At 44.6% G+C, this 20195-nt stretch overlaps 2 protein-coding genes across 4 annotated transcripts in view; both read left to right on the forward strand.

The window, feature by feature from the left end:
- LOC146010164 (uncharacterized) overlaps positions 1–5500 on the forward strand; it is a 41437-nt gene extending 35937 nt beyond the window's left edge. For all 3 annotated transcript variants that reach the window (XM_083151129.1, XM_083151127.1, XM_083151128.1), the window contains one exon: positions 4031–5500. In XM_083151129.1, the coding sequence (XP_083007255.1) occupies positions 4031–5457 (1427 nt within the window). In that variant the 3' untranslated portion in view covers positions 5458–5500. The remainder of the gene's footprint in view (positions 1–4030) is intronic.
- Positions 1–20195, forward strand: part of LOC146009552 (uncharacterized) — a 485071-nt gene that overhangs the window by 227889 nt on the left and 236987 nt on the right. The gene's annotated exons all lie outside the window — the stretch shown is intronic.

The following is a 20195-nucleotide window of genomic DNA, read 5'->3' on the forward strand; positions in this document are numbered from 1 at the left end:
AGTAGAAATAGCATTTTTACCCAGAGTTCTTTGCAGCATACAATTATACATATGGCTTTCTCAGGTTGAGATGGTCTGCAGTAAAATACCTGCAATTTATGGCTATACATTATTCCCTTATAATCCGCTTCTGCTGCAATTATAATAAAAAAAAAATATGTGCATTTATTTAAAATTTGCACTGCTTATAAAACAGTTCAAATTAAAAACAAACAATTCAACCTGAAACAGCCCTTGCCAATCATATCTGACTATTATTTAAAAGATACACATCAAAAGGAGATACCATCACATGAGAAAAAAAAAACAAATTATTAAAACATATTTACTTATAGAATTGCATCTTGATATTTAAATATAGATAAATGTTTTTAATTTTTTCCCAAAGTCCAAAATTAGTATCTTACAGATTATGCATATGCAGGCCTGGACTATCAGCATTAGAAAAGCCCAAAACAAAACCGAAAAATTTAAAATAATTTTTTTCTATTCTATATGTGATCCCTCCCTTGCTGATCGGCTCAAATCTGCATAATATTGCATATCTTTAAGTATATAATATCCCACGACGAGCCCGCATCTATGGAAGTACATTTATTTATATATGCAAAGTCTATCTAATTTATTCATTTCGCACGCAACCAATAATTGAATGTCCAGATTTATAATCAATGAATATTATTTATGAATGTAAACTGATGAAACTGTATCATGGATGACAAAATATAACAATACAGGTATTTATACATAATAACGATTATTATTCCAGCATCCCTAAATAAAGCTAACCTCAGTGTTATATACTGTGTATGCGAATACAGCGCGGGAGGGGGCGTGGCTATGAAGCAGCCATTTTAGAATAACTACTTGTCGGCCATCTTAGCTAGAACACATGTTAGTCTGCCACATGGCATTCCGCAGCACACAAAGGAAACCTTAGCAAAAGACTATTAACTTCCGCCTGGCAATCACACATACACTGACTGTACGTTCATTATTTCTATTCATAACATTTACTCCAAATTTAACCTTTAACCTGCATCATGCGATACTCACCGTCCTGACTATAACTTGCACATCCATCAAACACATTAAACCTGTTGCATACACAATTAATATATATTCAATCTGTCTATGCACTTCCGCACAGAACACCCAAATAGCACCACACAATCCAAGGACCAATCACATCACAATCACATCACAAGCTATTACACACACACCATCCGAGCATCACGCCACCAACACCCGCCACATATACGTAGGCTCCATCAGATAGTCTATCCAGACACTCTTACTGGACACCACACAAAGCACTCGCACTCTGTTCTTGCATAGCCTTACACATCCATTCAAACACCAAGAATCCAGACAATAGTGGACTACCCTCACAGCACATGTTTACACATTCTGCTTACATAGTAATAGCATTCCACCATGCTCAAATCAGTAAAATCACTACAGCTTGTCCTTACACATACCAATCTATATAATCTACCGACTGCTGCCTACTATATAGCTATTGTGAACCACAATACAATCCATGAACTACAGGCTAGCTAAACATCATTCACACAGATCATTCTTAACTACAGACAGAAGCTTTCTTTGTCCAAACCATAGGATACGCTGGGCCTATGCACATGTTAATATCTGAAGACAGACTAAGAATGGAAGTTAACTACTCTTAAACTCTCTAGCATAATCCATATTCCATAACCGGGGTCCTAGTACACAATACAATTATATGATACATAATACTTATCACATCCAAATCCATATGTTATGGAAGGAGCCTCCCGGTGAAGCGAGACCCATCCTCTCTGTGTCTTGATCGAACAGCAAGTGGCTGTTTGATTTTCCCTTGCTTCCCAAGAGAACTCTCGGGGGAGGGGAGAATCTATTCATTCACCAGGTTTCACTTACCGTATTTTTCGGACCATAAGACGCACTTTTTCTCCCACAAAATGTGGGAGAAAAACTATGTGCGTCTTATGGACCGAATGATCATCAGCTCCCTTCTCCTCAGACTGCGGCGCTGACAGGGGAGACGGTGCCGTAGTCTCTGTATGTGGTGGCCGCATCAAAGATGGCTGCCGCCTTGCACAGGAGACAGACACTAGAGGTTTGTATGACCTCTAGTGTCTGTCAGAGCAGCGCAGCGTGCCAAGCGCTTCCCGTCTGGAGCGCTGTTTAAAGGAACACGGCAGGGGTGTAATCAATGGGGAAGCGGCACCTCCCGCAGCCACAGTGTGCATGAAGCAGATCTGTTCTTCCAAGTCCCCCAAGCTGGGCAGCACTGTGGTACTGAAGCCTTCTCTCTGTCCCTGGATCCTCAAGCCTCCCTGTTACCCTGCAGCTTCTCCTCACAGATTGGTGAGTGCCCAAGGATCGCTGTAACCACCACCCCCCTGTTTGAGCCCCCTGTATGTGACACCTTGTCCCCCACTACCCCACTTCCTCTGTGCCTGTGACCCTGCTCAACTCCCTATCCATGTGTACATGCACAGTTGCTGCATGTGGTTATTGTAGGGGCTTCTCATCTCATGAATCTATGTATAATACCACACTTGCTGTAAAACCACTGTCCACTATTATTTTATAGTGCTATGCCAGGGCATTGGGTGGCAGTGACTGCACCTGGGCACTGTGGTTCAGAATATTTTTTCACCCTGTTTTCCTCCCCAAAAACTAGGTGCGTCTTATGGTCAGGTGCGTCTTATGGTCCGAAAAATACGGTAGCTTATGTTTACAGTATCTTGTGACTGGCTTATCTGGATCCTTTTGTCTTTCCCCGGGAACCATTCATCACATTCTCTCAATTAGCTTATAGACACGCCCCTCTGATTGCTGTATCTTAATATAGTGGGAGCTTATGATATGTAATAACATGTGGGTGCAATATGATATGGAATTCTAATAACTGTCATCTGATAGCTAGTGTAATTTTGCACATGTAGAGTCCAAACATGACATTTATGGGATAAAAGATTATTTATCCCTGACTATATTAATTTAGTGGGCATGGTTATAATTATGATTATGGAAATTATATGCTGGGAAAAATTAGGCATTGACACTGGGAAAACTCTCACTTTCTGAATCTTTCACCCCATTACCTTTTGGCCCAGTATATCCTTGTTCTGTTAATACAGCTTTACAGATATCTCAGAAATCAGGAGCCATCAGCCCCTATTATACTCCTGCTCTCCCCTCACATCCTGTCACTGTGTGTTACCAGCCCAGAGATCTGACCAGTCTCCTCCCCTCACTCTCTGGTGTATATCATACATCAGGAGCCATCAGCCCCTATTATACTCCTGCTCTCCCCTCACATCATGTCACTGTGTGTTACCAGCCCAGAGATCTGACCAGTCTCCTCCCCACACTCTCTGGTGTATCTCATACATCAGGAGCCATCAGCCCCTATTATACTCCTGCTCTCCCCCTCACATCATGTCACTGTGTGTTACCAGCCCAGAGATCTGACCAGTCTCCTCCTTACACTCTCTGGTGTATCTCATACATCAGGAGCCATCAGCCCCTATTATACTCCTGCTCTCCCCCTCACATCATGTCACTGTGTGTTACCAGCCCAGAGATCTGACCAGTCTCCTCCCCGCACTCTCTGGTGTATCTCATACATCAGGAGCCATCAGCCCCTATTATACTCCTGCTCTCCCCCTCACATCATGTCACTGTGTGTTACCAGCCCAGAGATCTGACCAGTCTCCTCCCCACACTCTCTGGTGTATCTCATACATCAGGAGCCATCAGCCCCTATTATACTCCTGCTCTTTCCCTTTTGTACACATTGAACAATGTACCAATATATTGCCCATCCGCTCTGTTGCGGAGCTCACGTTGGTTACAGACTTATTACTGGTGCCCAGTGACTGACAGACCAGCGATATATCGGCCAGTGTGTGCGCAGCATTAGACATGTTCAGTGTAAGTGATAAAACATCCATGAACATTTGTTTCTCAATGCAACAAATTTTGTCTGTTGTCATTCATCTGTTTCCTGTAGATGGGCGCACAAGCAGGAATACCTCGGAGGGAGATCTCATTGTGTCTCCAGATTATATAATAGAAGATAAGAACATCAGACGAGATTCTCCAGAGGAAAACCCCATTATCCCCAATACAGACCCAACATTTCACGCTGCAGATATTTCATCTGGTCCCTCTAGCCATGAGGAACCTTCTCCTGATCATTCAGACCTTACTACACACAGTACAGACAATAAAGATGATACAATATCATCCAGTTCTGAGTTTGGTGATAGTTCTATAAATCAGTCAGATTCTGTTTTACATCCAAGGCACCCCACAAGTGAGAAACCATTTTCATGTTTTGAGTGTGGGAAATGTTTTGCTTATAAATCCAGTCTCGTTACACATGAGAGGATACATACAGGGGAGAAACCATTTTCATGCTCTGGATGTGGGAAATGTTATAGGGATAAATCACATCTTATTACACATGAGAGGATACATACAGGGGAGAAACCGTTTTCATGCTCTGAATGTGGGAAATGTTTTACTTCTAAATTCTGTCTCGTTACACATGAGAGGGTACATACAGGTGCAAAACCATTTTCATGCTCTGAATGTGGGAAATGTTATAGGGATAAATTCAGTCTTGTTGTACATGAGAGGGTACATACAGGTGCGAAACCATTTCCATGCTCTGAATGTGGGAAATGTTTTAGTCATAAATCCAGTCTTGTTGTACATGAGAGGGTACATACAGGTGTGAAACCATTTTCATGTTCTGAATGTGGGAAATGTTTTACTGATAAATCCAGTCTTGTTGTACATGAGAGGGTACATACAGGTGAGAAACCATTTTCATGTCCTGAATGTGGGAAATGTTATAGCGATAAATCCAATCTTGTTACACATGAGAGGGTACATACAGGTGCGAAACCATTTCCATGCTCTGAATGTGGGAAATGTTTTATTTCTAAACTCTCTCTCGTTACACATGAGAGGGTACATACAGGTGCGAAACCATTTCCATGTTCTGAATGTGGGAAATGTTTTAGTCAGAAATCCAGTCTTGTTGTACATGAGAGGGTACATACAGGTGAGAAACCATTTTCATGTTCTGAATGTGGGAAATGTTTTACTTATAAATCCAGTTTTGTTACACATGAGAGGATACATACAGGTGAGAAACCATTTTCATGTTCTGAATGTGGGAAATGTTTTACTGCTAAATCTAGTCTTGTTACACATGAGAGGGTACATACAGGTGAGAAACCATTTTCATGTTCTGAATGTGGGAAATGTTTTACTGATAAATCCAGTCTTGTTACACATGAGAGGGTACATGCAGGTGAGAAACCATTTTTATGTCCTGAATGTGGGAAATGTTTTAGCAAAAAAATGTATCTTGTTAGACACCAGAGAAAGATTTTCCTTGCTTGCAGCATTGGAAATTTTTTATAAATAAATCTATATTTTGTAAATTCCAGAATTAAACGTTATGGCAGACTTACCTTTGGTTTACTCTCTCTTACTTCGAGGTTCATGGGGACCACAGGGTGACATACAGTAGGGGTTGTAGGCAGACCCAGAGGACGGGGCACCAATCAGCAAAGCTTTCAGGGTTCCCAGGATGCTCGGCTCCTCTCCCCTATAACCTCAGCTCCCCAGTTTTTTGGTGGTGCTAGCAGAAATCTGGTGCACCGTTATTTCAGCAGGGGTTGCCTCAGGCAATCACACAAGCTTTTCTCTGATTTTTACTTGAAAAAATGTTTTCAGTTTCACAGATGCACTATCAATTGCATGGAAGTTATGTCTTCCGTGTGTCTTTCCTCCGGTACCCCTGAGGAAATTCAAACAGGAAGGCGGGGATCTCCTACAGATAGCCCCGATGACATTGGTTTGCCAACCTACGACGACTGTCAGTACAACAACAGTTTTGGTTAACTCTCAGACCGGACCTGCTCAGTCCAGGTTCCTGCCTGCACCTGGATCTGCAGCACCTGTTTTTTTTTTTTTGTTAAAATAGAGGTTTTATTTATTTTTTCTTATTCATTGCCGTATAAAAGATAAAAAAACATTCTTAGCATTACATATGCATTATATTTCACCAGTAATACTTCTTAACATAACGATTCACTCATTTTATCCTCCATAATAAGGATATATATTTTGGCCCATATCAGTGGCGTAAGTTCGCTCCAGTTGCCCGGAGGCAAGATATATTGTAACCGCCCCCCCCCTCCCCCACAACCTAATATATGTCTGTTCTGTAATTTATACTGTATGTGTTCAATATATATCTATATCAGGGTTGCCGACTTTCAAAAAATCCTCTCCGGGAGAAGCCCGGAGAGGAATCTTTCATTACGAATTTTGGGGGCGGGGCTTAATCGTGACATCATTAAGCCCCACCTCCATTACGGGAAATAGGCTAAATAACTGATATCCATGGAGGGGGCGGGGCTAAAACGACACGATTGTGCCGTTTTAGCTCCGCCCCCTCCCCTGAGACCCGCGGATTGCGGCATATAAATGCCGCGATCGGGGGGCTCAGTGGGGGTCCCCCTGATTCCGGGAGGGTTGCCCACCCTTCCGGGGGCCGGGAGGAAGGACCCGATTTTCGGGAGACTCCCGCAAATTCCGGGAGGGTCGGCAACCCTGATCTATATCTGTATGTATGTATGTATGTATGTATAGCACACATATTTCTCAGAACTCGGCCACAGAAGTGATATCATTGGCTTTCAATTAACTTATTTAACCTTGCAGGGGAGGAAAGGTGCCCCCTTGAGAGCAGGAGCCCGGCGGCAGATGACTCCATTGCCTCCCAGAGTTCCGTCATATTCATCAATATTTACATGAGCTATGCAGGACTCTCCGTAACCCTAAAAAGGGGGCTCTGTATCCAGTTATCCTGCAATATACCAAGTTGTATTTGAGAGAATTTCTCTAAGCCTCCTCCAGAGGGACCGACAGAGTACGTACGTGTGGTAACCAAGTTTCAAACAATTTTGTAGCTAATTTCTCCTTTTGAAGTACTGTCTCCGTCCAATCCATCTGAAAGCGGTATATTATTCTGGGAAAGACCAAGCTTATAGGTGTCGGGGGCTGTCGAGATCCATTGTGATAAGATGGTCTTCTTGACAGCCGCCGCCGCCGCCGCCATCCTAATAAGTAGTATTTGTATATCTGGTGTCATTTTCTTACATTATTGAGAGGTATATATTCCCCAAAATATCCAAGGTCTAGAAAGGGTAATGTCTAGATCTAAGACCACCTGATATAATCCTGGAATGTGGACCAGACTGTTTGTACTACTTTTTTTGAATTCAATGATTTTTTTTAATTGAAATTTTGTTACAGCTTACAACTTAAAAGACAACAGAAGAAAAAGAAGAGAAACAGCATACATATATGCATGTTTTTTTAAATTCACAGTCAACAAATATGAGTGGTATGACATCACGGCTATACAATACTCATCTGGTGAACATGTTAATGATGAATAATTTGAAACTAGCGGTACATTTGAGACATATAATATGGAACATATCTGCATAAATAAAAGATACAGAATAGAACTACATCATACGATACTCATTTTGTGTTGTGTTGAACCTGTGTATACAGCCAGGAGCTCCGCCTTGCTGGTAACTAAAGCGCTCCACCAAGCGCACCCATTCTCATTACAGTGCGTGAATATAGTGAGCGTGGGAGACTAATCCTCCTGATGCATAAGAGGTGAATCAATCCAATAAGTGGCGTAACTATTGTCCCGCAGCCCCCGCGGTGGCGGGGAGGCGATGAGGGTATGTGGGCGCCGGGGGGGGGGTCTGCGGAACTATTATTACTCAATGGCTGCCTTCTGCCGCCGCCGCTTTTATGTGCACCGGGTCCTAGCTCTCCCGGCTACTGCTGCAGCCGCAGTGCTGCTAATACAAAATGTGACACTTGGAAAATGGCTGCCCCCATACCGCAGACAGTTTTTCGTCTGCGGTATGGGGGCAGCCATTTTCCAAGTGTCACTTTTCATTAGCAGCAGTAAAGGGGAGAGCCGGGACCTGGCGCAGACGGATGTGGCCCGAGGTAACACACAAACACACACCCACATACACACCCACACACCCTGCCGCACCCCGGCTCCCCTCCGCTTGTGTTTTTTTACCCGGGGGGGGGGGCGCCCCCCTGCATTGTCGGCAGGGGGGGGGGGCGCAGAATTAGTAGTTACGCCACTGAATCCAATGGTTCCATACCTTATGATAATTTTTTTCAGAGCCTCTAGATACATATACAAATTTTTCATGTCTGACCACTGAGTTGGTCAGGCAAGTCCACTTCCTCAGCGTGAGACCCTCAGAGGCCAACCATTTCCGTGCTACACATACCTTGGCTATAGTGCACAGGTTCCCGGCATAGCTCAATAAATGTTTCACATCTAAGAATGCCAGGGCACAGAACTGTGGGGTAAAAACATTACGGGGGATACCTGTAGTGACAATAGCCGAAATGACTTCCTGCCAGAAGGAGGATACTATTGTGCAGCTCCATTATAGATGCCAAAAAGTGCCCTCGGAGGAATTACATTTAGGACATCTAGAGTCGGCCCTGACCCCCATCCTAAATAGTCTAGTGGGAGTCAGGTAGACCCTGTGTAATATGTATAATTGAATTTGCTGGTATCTGGAGGATGTAGTGGAAGTGCGCGGGCTCCCCAGTGCCATCTCCCAGTCCTCATCAGAGATAGAGCCCAACTCCAGCTCCCATGCCGCTATAAGGTGAGGCAGACCAGGGGCGTGTTGTGACGATAACAACGCTGCATAAAATCTGTGGAGACAGCCCTAGAAGACCCACCCGAGGTCAGCATATTTTTAACAGGTGAGTTAGTAAAGGGGCCTTCGGGAATTGTGTCTGGCAGGCATGTCTAAGCTGAAGGTACCAAAAATAGTGTATATTGGGCACCCGGCAGTCTTCCCTGAGTTGTTGAAATGATTTAAATATATTGTCTGAGTAGACCTGGCCTATTGAGGTGACACCCCATGCCCCCCCAGAACTCACGGAGCTGAAGCTCCATAATCTCCGGGAAAGCCCTGGAGCCGTCCAGAGGGGCATCCGGGTCACAGCCTGCCACCGAAAGAAGGCGGCCCGATTGTCGCCATACCAGAACCGCTTGTTTAAATACTGGTATGTCTATGAGCTTAACATTGTCGCTCAGCAAGATCTGCAATGGGGACAGACCCGGCAGTCTGCGTTGTAATCAATGAGGGAAGTCTGCATGACGCATCCTCGCCAACCCAGTCCAGCAGGTGTGCTAACTGTGCCGCAAGGTAATATAATCTGAAGGAAGGAACTGCCATACCACCGATGTCACGTATCTGTGTAAGGGTATTCAATTTTATGGGGGCCCTCTTGCCAGACCATATGATGGAGGAAAGCAGGCCATCGATTTTCCTAAACAGCTGAAGGGGTATGTATATCGGGGCGTGTTGTAGGATATACAGGAGTTTTGGTTGGGCTATCATCTTGATAAGACTTATCCTACCCGAAACTGTCAAGGGCAATTTACTGAAATTCTGGACTTCAAGTAGTCTAACTGTGGTTGAATATTAAGGGAGATATATTGGGACGGGACATTGGATACATGAACCCCTAGGTATTTAAAAGAGTTTACCCAGGGCAGGGGGAGTGGGATGGCGGGGACTTCCGGGAGCATCCCTCTAAAGGGAAGAATACAGGACTTATTCCAGAGTAAGCCCCAAACCTGTCGATGATACCTAGTAGGGGGGGCATAGAGGAGGCATAGCTAGAGACAAATAATAGTATGTCGTCGGCATATAAGGCAATTTTTTCTTTTAACTGGCCTATCTGAAATCCCTTTACTGAGGATGAGGCACGAATTAAGCAGGTCAGGGGTTCTACTGCAATGGCAAAGAGAGTGGGCGATAGGGGGCAGCCCTGCCGAGTGCCCCACTCTAGGTGAAATGAAGAGGACACAAACCCATTCGCAGAGACCCTAGCTTAGGCATATAGTAGACGCACCCATTTAACAAAGCCAGGACCAATCGCCACCTTAGTAAGGGTTTGCCATAGGAATTCCCACTCAACCGAGTCAAATGCCTTGGCCGCGTCCAGCGAGACTACCACAGACGAATGGGCATCCCCACGTGGGCTCTGAAAATGGGTACAGAGTCTGCGCAAGTTTATCATGGCTGATTTGCCCGGCATAAAACCTGTTTGGTAGCTATGGATAATACCAGAGATCACTGCATTAAGACGGATAGAGAGGATCTTAGCCAGAATTTTAATATCCTTGGGGATTAGTTATTTGGGTCTGTAGGAGTCTACGGACCTAGGATCCTTGTCCGGCTTTAGCAGGACTATTATGTTGGCTTCGGACATAGACTGGGGCAAGCAACCATGGGAGAATAACTCATTGTATAGGTTTGGGGCATAGAAGGATATATGTTGTTTATATAAGTCCAGGGGAAGCCCGTCAAGGCCCGGGGCCTTGCCAACAGGGAAGGACCTGATCGCCAATTCTACCTCGTCCACCCGCAGGGGCAAGTCAAGGGCATCCCTGTCCGCATGTGACAAAGAGTGCATAGTAATCTGATCTAGGTAACTCTGTATGGCCGGGATGTCATAAGTTAATGTGGAGCTGTAAAGTGTACGATAATATGCCAGGAATTGAGCAACAATATCCTGGGTTTTGGTGTAGGAAGTTCCCTGTGGGGTAAGTATGCGACACACAGTATTGCTGAGTCTCTCTGCACTAGCCAATCTTGCCAGGTAACTGCCGGGCCTGTCCCGAAACGCATACTGAGAGTTAAGTATATAGTAACTTGTATTTAGCTTTATCATTAAGGTAATCTACCCACGCCTCCTGGGCCGAAAGCCACTGTTGTTTAGAGGGCTCCAGACCATCCTCCAGATACACATGCTCCAACTGTCTACATGTAGACTTTAACTCCAACTCTGTCTGCCTATAGTATTTCTTGAGAGTAGCTATTTTTTGTATAAGTGAGCCTCTAATATGTGACTTGAATGCGTCCCACACCACCGTGGGAGAAGCAGTGTCCTTGCTAAGGTCTAAGAATTCCCGCCAGGTGTCCTCCAGATCTGTCCCAATGCCCAAACTCGTCAGCCAGAATTTATTGAGTTTCCAAAAAGATTGGCCTCTATCCTCTCCCATCTAAACGTCAAGGGTTAAAGGGGGAGTGGTCGGAAATGCCCCTAGATTCATATGTGGTGGAGTGTATGTTGGGGAGAAGGGTCTTTGACACCAAAGCCAGATCAATTCTGGAGAAGGTGGAGTGCGTGGAAGAGAAGCACGAAAACTGTTCAGTGGTGGGATGTTTCTGATGCCACGCATCCACAAGACCCATGCCCTCTATCAACGCCCGGAACTGTTTGTGACCAGTCCTCACTGATGTTCTTGAGGCATGGTGCCTATCTAATATCGGGTCCAGAATCTCTTATATATTTGGCTACATCTGTCACTCAAAGTGTGTCTGGAGCTATAACGCTGGGTGGAGCCTCTGACTCACATGACTGACTCACATGACAGAGAACCAGCCCAGTGAGCCCACAGACAGTGCCAGACACCCTCTGCCTCTCCATGTTACACAGCAAAGACACAGCTACTCACCAGACACACCAGGTGAGCGCCCCACACCTCCATACCTCCCAACATGACCCTCTCCAGGAGGGACAGAATGCTGTTTGTGGACTTCCATCTTAATTTATGATTGTCATCACCTGTCATTTTAAACAGGGTAATTGATAAGAAAGGTGTTTAAGCACAGGTGATGGTAATCCATAAATTAAGAAGAAAGTCCAGAAACAGAGCAATGTGTCCCTCCGTGAGAGAGTCATGTTGGGTATGCACCTCCCCCCCCATTCACGGCATCCCCACGATTAAATGGCACATGCAAAACACTGACATGGCTATGGTCGACAATGAAAAAGGTTGACAAGATTTATTTTTCACTTTTTCAATGTTTTCATATTCATTCTCATGTGTCGACATGGACGCCAATGAAGTGCCACACTTATGTCAACATTTACATGTGTTGACCTTTCTGTGTTGATTTTTTTCTTGTGGCGATTCGCGGCACCCCCCGCGACCCCCCTCCCGAGATTTGCAGCACACCCCCCGCAATTCGCGGCACCCCCGGTGACTTCCGCAATTCGCGGCCCCACCCCGTGACACCCCCCCCTCCTGCAATTCGCGGCACCCCACGCCCCCCCTCCCACGATTCGCGCCAACCCCCCGGGCCCCCCCTCCCGCGGTTCACGGTGCCCCCCACGAACCCACCTACCGCGATTCCCCACCCCTGACCCCCCTCCTGTCATTGCGGCAAGCCCCCGCGACCCACCCTCCCGTGATTCACTGCAACCCTCCGCGCCCCCCCATCCCACGATTCGCGGCACCCACACCCCCCCCGCGACCCCCTCTCCCGCAATTCACGGCATCCACCCATGACCCCTCCTCCCGTGATTCGCGGACACCCCTCACCTCCTCCCTCCCCCCCACCCCCGCGCGTGATTCACGACAACCCCAGGATTAAATGGCACATGCAAAACACTGGCACGGCTATGGTCGACAATGAAAAAGGTTGACATGAGTTTTTGAAGATTTATTTGTCTTTTTTTGAATGTTTTCATATTCATTCTCATGTGTCGACATGGACACCGATGAAGTGCCACACTTATGTCAACATTTACATGTATTGAACTTTCTGTGTTGATTTTTGCTTGTAGCAATTTTTTTCCAGTGACAACTATGAACTATGTGCACGTCAACCTACACATCATCAACCAATTATTTGTATAATATATAACACCTGTTCTGTTTTACTGTAGGTGTTTTAAGTCAGACCTTTTACTGCTACTATTACTGTTTATGTAAATGCATTCTGAATGACAGCAACATCCTACCATCCTTCTACAAGAATATATAACCAACTAGGTGATTCATCGCGCCCCGTGCCCCCCCCCCTCCCGCAATTCACGGACCCCCCGCGCACCCCCCCTCCCGCGATTCGCAACCCCCCCTCGCGCAATTCACGCCCCCTCCCACGCTTTGCGGACCCCTGCCCTCTCCCGCGATTGGCCGACAACTGCGCCCCCTCCCTCCCTTGATTCACGGCACCCCCCGCACCCCTCCCGCAATTCACGGCACCCCTAAGCCCCTCTTTAGTCCCCCGTATACTCACACACCCCTATCACTACCCAGCTTCCTGCTCTCCTGAACCGTAACTTCCACCACTGGGGAGTCGCTGACGCTGTTTTGCCCACATGCCCCTATCATGCCTCATAGCCCAGCCTCCTGCTCTCATGCACCCGAACTCCCACCCAGTAGGAGGAGACACTGACTAAGGGCCACCATCCTGTACTCCTGTACTGCCACGCTGTACCCTCACCCACTGGCAGAAGCTGCACAGTATCTCCCACCCTCCTCTTTAGTCCCCCTTATGCCCACACACCCCTATCACTACCCAGTCTCCTGTTTTCCTGTGTCGTGACCTCCGCCAGTGGGGAGCCGCTGACTCAGAAACACCCTACTATACTATTGCACACACACACCTAAACAACATGCACACACAGCCCCCCCCCCCCCACACCCACAAATGTCACTGTACATCTTTTTAATTAAACAAAACAATACACACCCCCTTCCACATCATATGCTCTCTATTTAAAACATTTCACCTATAACTGAAGTTGCAATACAGGCATCTTTCATACAATTCTAACCATATTTCTCATATACAAATGTTCACAAATTAAGGGGGCGCAGCCCCTTACGACGGTGTGAAGAACACCCGTAGGGCGCGATGAATCACCTAGTGATGTTATAATCGCCTACACTGATAATGGGTACGTCTGGGCTATCTGCCACAAACTCAGCAGCCTGTTAAAAGACCTCTGCCGAGAAGGGGGACGAAATATATATAGAGCAAGTAACAGTAAGGGGACGAAGTGAATAGTACACAGCAAAAACACATATCTGCCCCATTTATCAGTCTTCACCCTTTCTATGCTAAAGGGAACAGATTAACGAATAATAACTGAGACACCTCTAGAGGAGGACGTATGAGAGGAGTGACATAACCAGCCAACCCACGGTTTTTTAACCCCTTCCTGACGCAGCATGTTTTTGCCTTCCTGACAGAGCCCTTTTTTTCAAATCTGACATGTATCACTTAAGTGGGGATAACTTTTTTTTGCTTTTACTTATCCCAGTGATTTTGAGATTGTTTTCTCATGACACATTGTACTTCAAGTTAGTGGTAAATTTGGGTCGATACAGTCTGTGTTTTTTTGTAAAAAATACCAAAATGTCGTAAAAAAATGGAAAATTTAGCAATTTTCAAAATGTTAAATTTTCTGCTTGTGAGAAAAATAATCATACCACTCAAAATAGTTAATAACTAACATAGACCATATGTCTACTTTATGTTTCCATCATTATTTCAGCCTCCTTTTAATTTTTTTGGACACTAGGAGGCTTACAATATGAATAGCAAATTCTCAAATTTTCAAGAAAATTTCAAACACTGATTTTTTTAGGGACCAGTTCAGTTCTGATGTGACTTTGAGGGACTTGTATGTGAGACACCCCCATAAATGATGCCATTTCAAAAACTGCACCCCTCACAGTATTCAAAACAGCATTTTGGAAGTTTGTTAACCCTTTAGGTGTTTCACAGGAATTAAAACAAAGTGTAGGTGAAATTTCAAAATTTCATTTTTTTTGCAGATTTGCAATTTTAATACATTTTTCTAAGGAACACAGTAGATTTTACTAGAGAAATGTGACTAAAAATTGATTACCCCAATTCTTTTGTTTTCATAAATATCCTATATGTGGCCCTAGTGTGCACGTTGACCAAACCACAGGCTTCATAATAGAAGGAGCACCTACTTGATTTTGGAGCCTCCTTTTTATGAGATTATTTTTTAGGCACCATGTAGGTTTCTAGGCACCATAAGATGCTAAAAGTTAGGAACCCCCCACAAGTGACCCCATTTTGCAAACTACACCCCTCAGGGAATTCATCTAGGTGTATAGTGTACATTTCAAACCCCCAGGGGTTTCACCAATTGTGGTACAACTGGGCTGTGAAAATGAAAAATTACATTTTTTACACAAAAATGCAGTTCTGGCTCAAAATTTTTCATTTTCACAAGGAATGAAGGAGACAAAGCACCCCAAAATCTGTGCCCCAATTTCTCCCGAGTACGGCAATGCCTCACATGTGACCAAAAAATACCATTTGGGTGCATGGCAGGACTCAGAAGGGAAGGAGTGATTTTTGGATTTTGCAGCTCAGATTCTGGTGCAATGTTGGTGGGTGCTATGTCGCATTAGCAAGACCCCCGAAGCACCAATACAGTGGAACCCCCCCACAAGTGACCCCATTTTGCAAACTACACCCCTCAGGGAATTCATCTAGGGGTATAGTGTACATTTCAAACCCCCAGAGGTTTCACCAATTTTGATACAACTGGGCTGTGCAAATGAAAAATTACATTTTTTACACAAAAATGCAGTTCTGGCTCAAAATTTTTCATTTTCACAAGGAATGAAGGAGACAAAGCACCCCAAAATCTGTGCCCCAATTTCTCCCGAGTAGGGCAATGCCTCACATGTGACCAAAAAATACCATTTGGGTGCATGGCAGGACTCAGAAGGGAAGGAGTGATTTTTGGATTTTGCAGCTCAGATTCTGGTGGAATGTTGGTGGGTGCTATGTCGCATTAGCAAGACCCCCGAAGCACCAATACAGTGGAACCCCCCCCACAAGTGACCCCATTTTGCAAACTACACCCCTCAGGGAATTCATCTAGGGGTATAGTGTACATTTCAAACCCCCAGGGGTTTCACCAATTTTGATACAACTGGGCTGTGCAAATGAAAAATTACATTTTTTACACAAAAATGCAGTTCTGGCTCAAAATTTTTCATTTTCACAAGGAATGAAGGAGACAAAGCACCCCAAAATCTGTGCCCCAATTTCTCCCGAGTACGGCAATGCCTCACATGTGACCAAAAAATACCATTTGGGTGCATGGCAGGACTCAGAAGGGAAGGAGTGATTTTTGGATTTTGCAGCTCAGATTCTGGTGGAATGTTGGTGGGTGCTATGTGGCATTAGCAAGACCCCCGAAGCACGGTGAAATGATGAACCTAATAATCCATAGATGTGTGGTATATTTTAAAACACTCCTTTATACATAGGCCGGGTTTGTCGGGGCAAGTTTCACAGTGGAAAATAGTATCCTTTCTTATTCCCTTTTTATAGCAAACTTTGCACCTTTTTTGTGTCCTGCCCTTTCTTGCAGTGGAGGGGATTTCGTTAGGAAAATGCTGCCCTGGTACAATACGGGGGCCAGTACTAGAAGTACTGGGGCCCTCTGCCTGCTGGTTCCCAAATATTAGGCCCTTTATGACTTCCTCTTAAAAGTGCATAAATGTCCCCCTCTGGCTGGTAGAACGGAATAGCACGTAAGCGTTATACAGTGCCATCTGGATGATATACACGGCCAGCTTCTTGTACCAGATTTTTGTTTTCCGCAGGGGACTGTACGGCTTCAGTACCTGATCTGAAAGATCCACTCCGCCCATGTACTTATTGTAATCTAGGATACAAATAGGTTTTGAGGTGTGGGTACTGGTACCTCGTACAGGGACGGAGGTGGTACTGTCTCCATGAATTGTTGTCAGTATAAGGACATCCCTCTTGTCCTTATATTTGACCAACAACATATTTTCGGTGGATTGTGCCCTGCTTTCACCCCTTCTCAGTACTTGGGCAATGTGCGTTTTTGGGAGGCCTCTTTGGTTCTTGCGCACAGTACCGCAAGCTGCTGTACCTCTTGAACCAAGGGCCTTAAACAGGGGGATGCTAGTGTAAAAGTTATCCACATAGAGGTGATAACCTTTATCCAGGAAGGGGTGCACTAAATCCCAGACAATTTTTCCACTAACACCTACGAGGGAGGGGGGGCATTCTGGCAGTTCAATTCTTGAATCCTTCCCTTCATATACCCTAAACCTGTGGGTGTACCCTGAGGTGCTTTCACACAGTTTATACATTTTTATGCCATACCTTGCCCTCTTACTGGGAAGGTACTGGCGGAATTTAACCCTTCCTTTAAAATGTATAAGGGACTCGTCGATACAAATAAATTTTTCAGGGATGTACATCTCTGCAAATTTGGCACTGAAATGATCAATGACCGGCCTGACTTTGAATAGCCGGTCAAAGGTGGGATCATCTCTGGGTGGGCACTGTGCATTATCGGTGTAATGTAAAAATTTAAGGATTATCTCAAAACGAGTCCGAGTCATGGCCATACGGTAAAGTGGGGTGCTGTACAGAACATCTGTACTCCAATATTGCCTAATTTCTGGCTTTTTTACTATGCCCATATGAAACACCAGACCCCAAAACGTCATCATCTCTACTGCATCTACAGGGGTCCACCTAGCAAATGATGACGTGGGGTTTTGAGCAATAAACTGCTGGGCATATAAATTAGTTTGGTCCACCATTAAATTTATAAAATCATCAGAGAAAAATAATTTGAAAAAGTCAATTTCTCTGAGACCTGTTGAATCAAATTGGATTCCTGGGATGGCCAAAAACTCAGGAACCTGGGGCTCAAAATTGTCTGGTGGTGGGGTCCATACGGGATCAATCATTTGGGGGGGGGTCTCAGCTGCTCTACGGGGGCGTCTTTGAGGGGGTCCCTCATCACTAGAGGAGGAAGAGGAGCTTAAGACGAATCCTTCAAATTCCCCGCTTGCATCACTGGCTGTGTCAGAGTCAGAGGCAAGCATGGCATATGCCTCCTCCGCTGAATACATTCTTCTGGATGACTGGGATGACATTTGGGATGCCATTTTTATTTTTGTGTTTCTGTAAGTGTAATGTTTCAACACGTGTATAGTGTAGGGGGGGTACAAACTTTATTTCAACACGGGGGGTATGTAGTGTGTAGTGTGGTAGTGTGTATGTAGTGCAGAAAAAAAATACTTTATACAGGAATTTGATCCCAATAAAAAAAAAAAAATTGAAGGGGTTAAAAAAAAAAAAAAAAGGTCCTGCGCCAAAAATTGAGCACAGATGTTGGTCAGTTACGTCCGTCACTGAACAGCGCTCAAAGGCAACAGGACACCCACAAAAGCAACGTGGGTGTAAAAACAATTTAAAAAAAAAAAATACCACAGCACTCTCCAAAAAAAAAACAATTTAAAAAAACTGCAGAAAAAAAATTATATCAACCCTGTGCCAAAAATGCTGTCCAGTGATGTACGTCACTGATCAGCGGCCACAGGACACCCACAAAAGCAACGTGGGTGTAATAAACCACAGCACTCTCCAAAAAAAAAAAACAATTTAAAAAAACTGCAGAAAAAAAATTATATCAACCCTGTGCCAAAAATGCTGTTCAGTGATGTACGTCACTGATCAGCGGCCACAGGACACCCACAAAAGCACCCACAAAAGCAACGTGGGTGTAAAAACAAAACCCCACTGCAATCCCCCCCCCCCCCCAAAAAAAAACTACAGATCAGTGATGCAGTGATGCAACACTGATTAGCAGTGAGGGGCAGCAGGCAGACAACTGTGGGTGCAACCTGACAGGGTATATATAAAAAAAAAAACCTGGACCCCCAAAAAGTTGCTGATCAGTTAATTAATTTAAACTGATCAGCACAAAAGGGGGGGCAGCAGTCAGTTGCACAGGCAGCACAACCTTTGGTGCAACTGACAGGTATATATATAAAAAAATAAATAAAAAAAAAAAAAGGTGCTTTCACACAGTTTATACATTTTTATGCCATACCTTGCCCTCTTACTGGGAAGGTACTGGCGGAATTTAACCCTTCCTTTAAAATGTATAAGGGACTCGTCGATACAAATAAATTTTTCAGGGATGTACATCTCTGCAAATTTGGCACTGAAATGATCAATGACCGGCCTGACTTTGAATAGCCGGTCAAAGGTGGGATCATCTCTGGGTGGGCACTGTGCATTATCGGTGTAATGTAAAAATTTAAGGATTATCTCAAAACGAGTCCGAGTCATGGCCATACGGTAAAGTGGGGTGCTGTACAGAACATCTGTACTCCAATATTGCCTAATTTCTGGCTTTTTTACTATGCCCATATGAAACACCAGACCCCAAAACGTCATCATCTCTACTGCATCTACAGGGGTCCACCTAGCAAATGATGACGTGGGGTTTTGAGCAATAAACTGCTGGGCATATAAATTAGTTTGGTCCACCATTACATTTATAAAATCATCAGAGAAAAATAATTTGAAAAAGTCAATTTCTCTGAGACCTGTTGAATCAAATTGGATTCCTGGGATGGCCAAAAACTCAGGAACCTGGGGCTCAAAATTGTCTGGTGGTGGGGTCCATACGGGATCAATCATTGGGGGGGGGTCTCAGCTGCTCTACGGGGGCGTCTTTGAGGGGGTCCCTCATCACTAGAGGAGGAAGAGGAGCTTAAGACGAATCCTTCAAATTCCCCGCTTGCATCACTGGCTGTGTCAGAGTCAGAGGCAAGCATGGCATATGCCTCCTCCGCTGAATACATTCTTCTGGATGACTGGGATGACATTTGGGATGACATTTGGGATGCCATTTTTATTTTTGTGTTTCTGTAAGTGTAATGTTTCAACACGTGTATAGTGTAGGGGGGGTACAAACTTTATTTCAACACGGGGGTATGTAGTGTGTAGTGTGTATGTAGTGCAGAAAAAAAATACTTTATACAGGAATTTGATCCCAATAAAAAAAAAAAAATTGAAGGGGTTAAAAAAAAAAAAAAAAGGTCCTGCGCCAAAAATTGAGCACAGATGTTGGTCAGTAACGTCCGTCACTGAACAGCGCTCAAAGGCAACAGGACACCCACAAAAGCAACGTGGGTGTAAAAACAATTTAAAAAAAAAAAATACCACAGCACTCTCCAAAAAAAAAACAATTTAAAAAAACTGCAGAAAAAAAATTATATCAACCCTGTGCCAAAAATGCTGTCCAGTGATGTACGTCACTGATCAGCGGCCACAGGACACCCACAAAAGCAACGTGGGTGTAATAAACCACAGCACTCTCCAAAAAAAAAAACAATTTAAAAAAACTGCAGAAAAAAAATTATATCAACCCTGTGCCAAAAA

This window comes from Crinia signifera, chromosome 6 (genome assembly GCF_055691185.1).
Source record: "Crinia signifera chromosome 6, ASM5569118v1, whole genome shotgun sequence".
Lineage (NCBI taxonomy): Eukaryota > Metazoa > Chordata > Amphibia > Anura > Myobatrachidae > Crinia > Crinia signifera.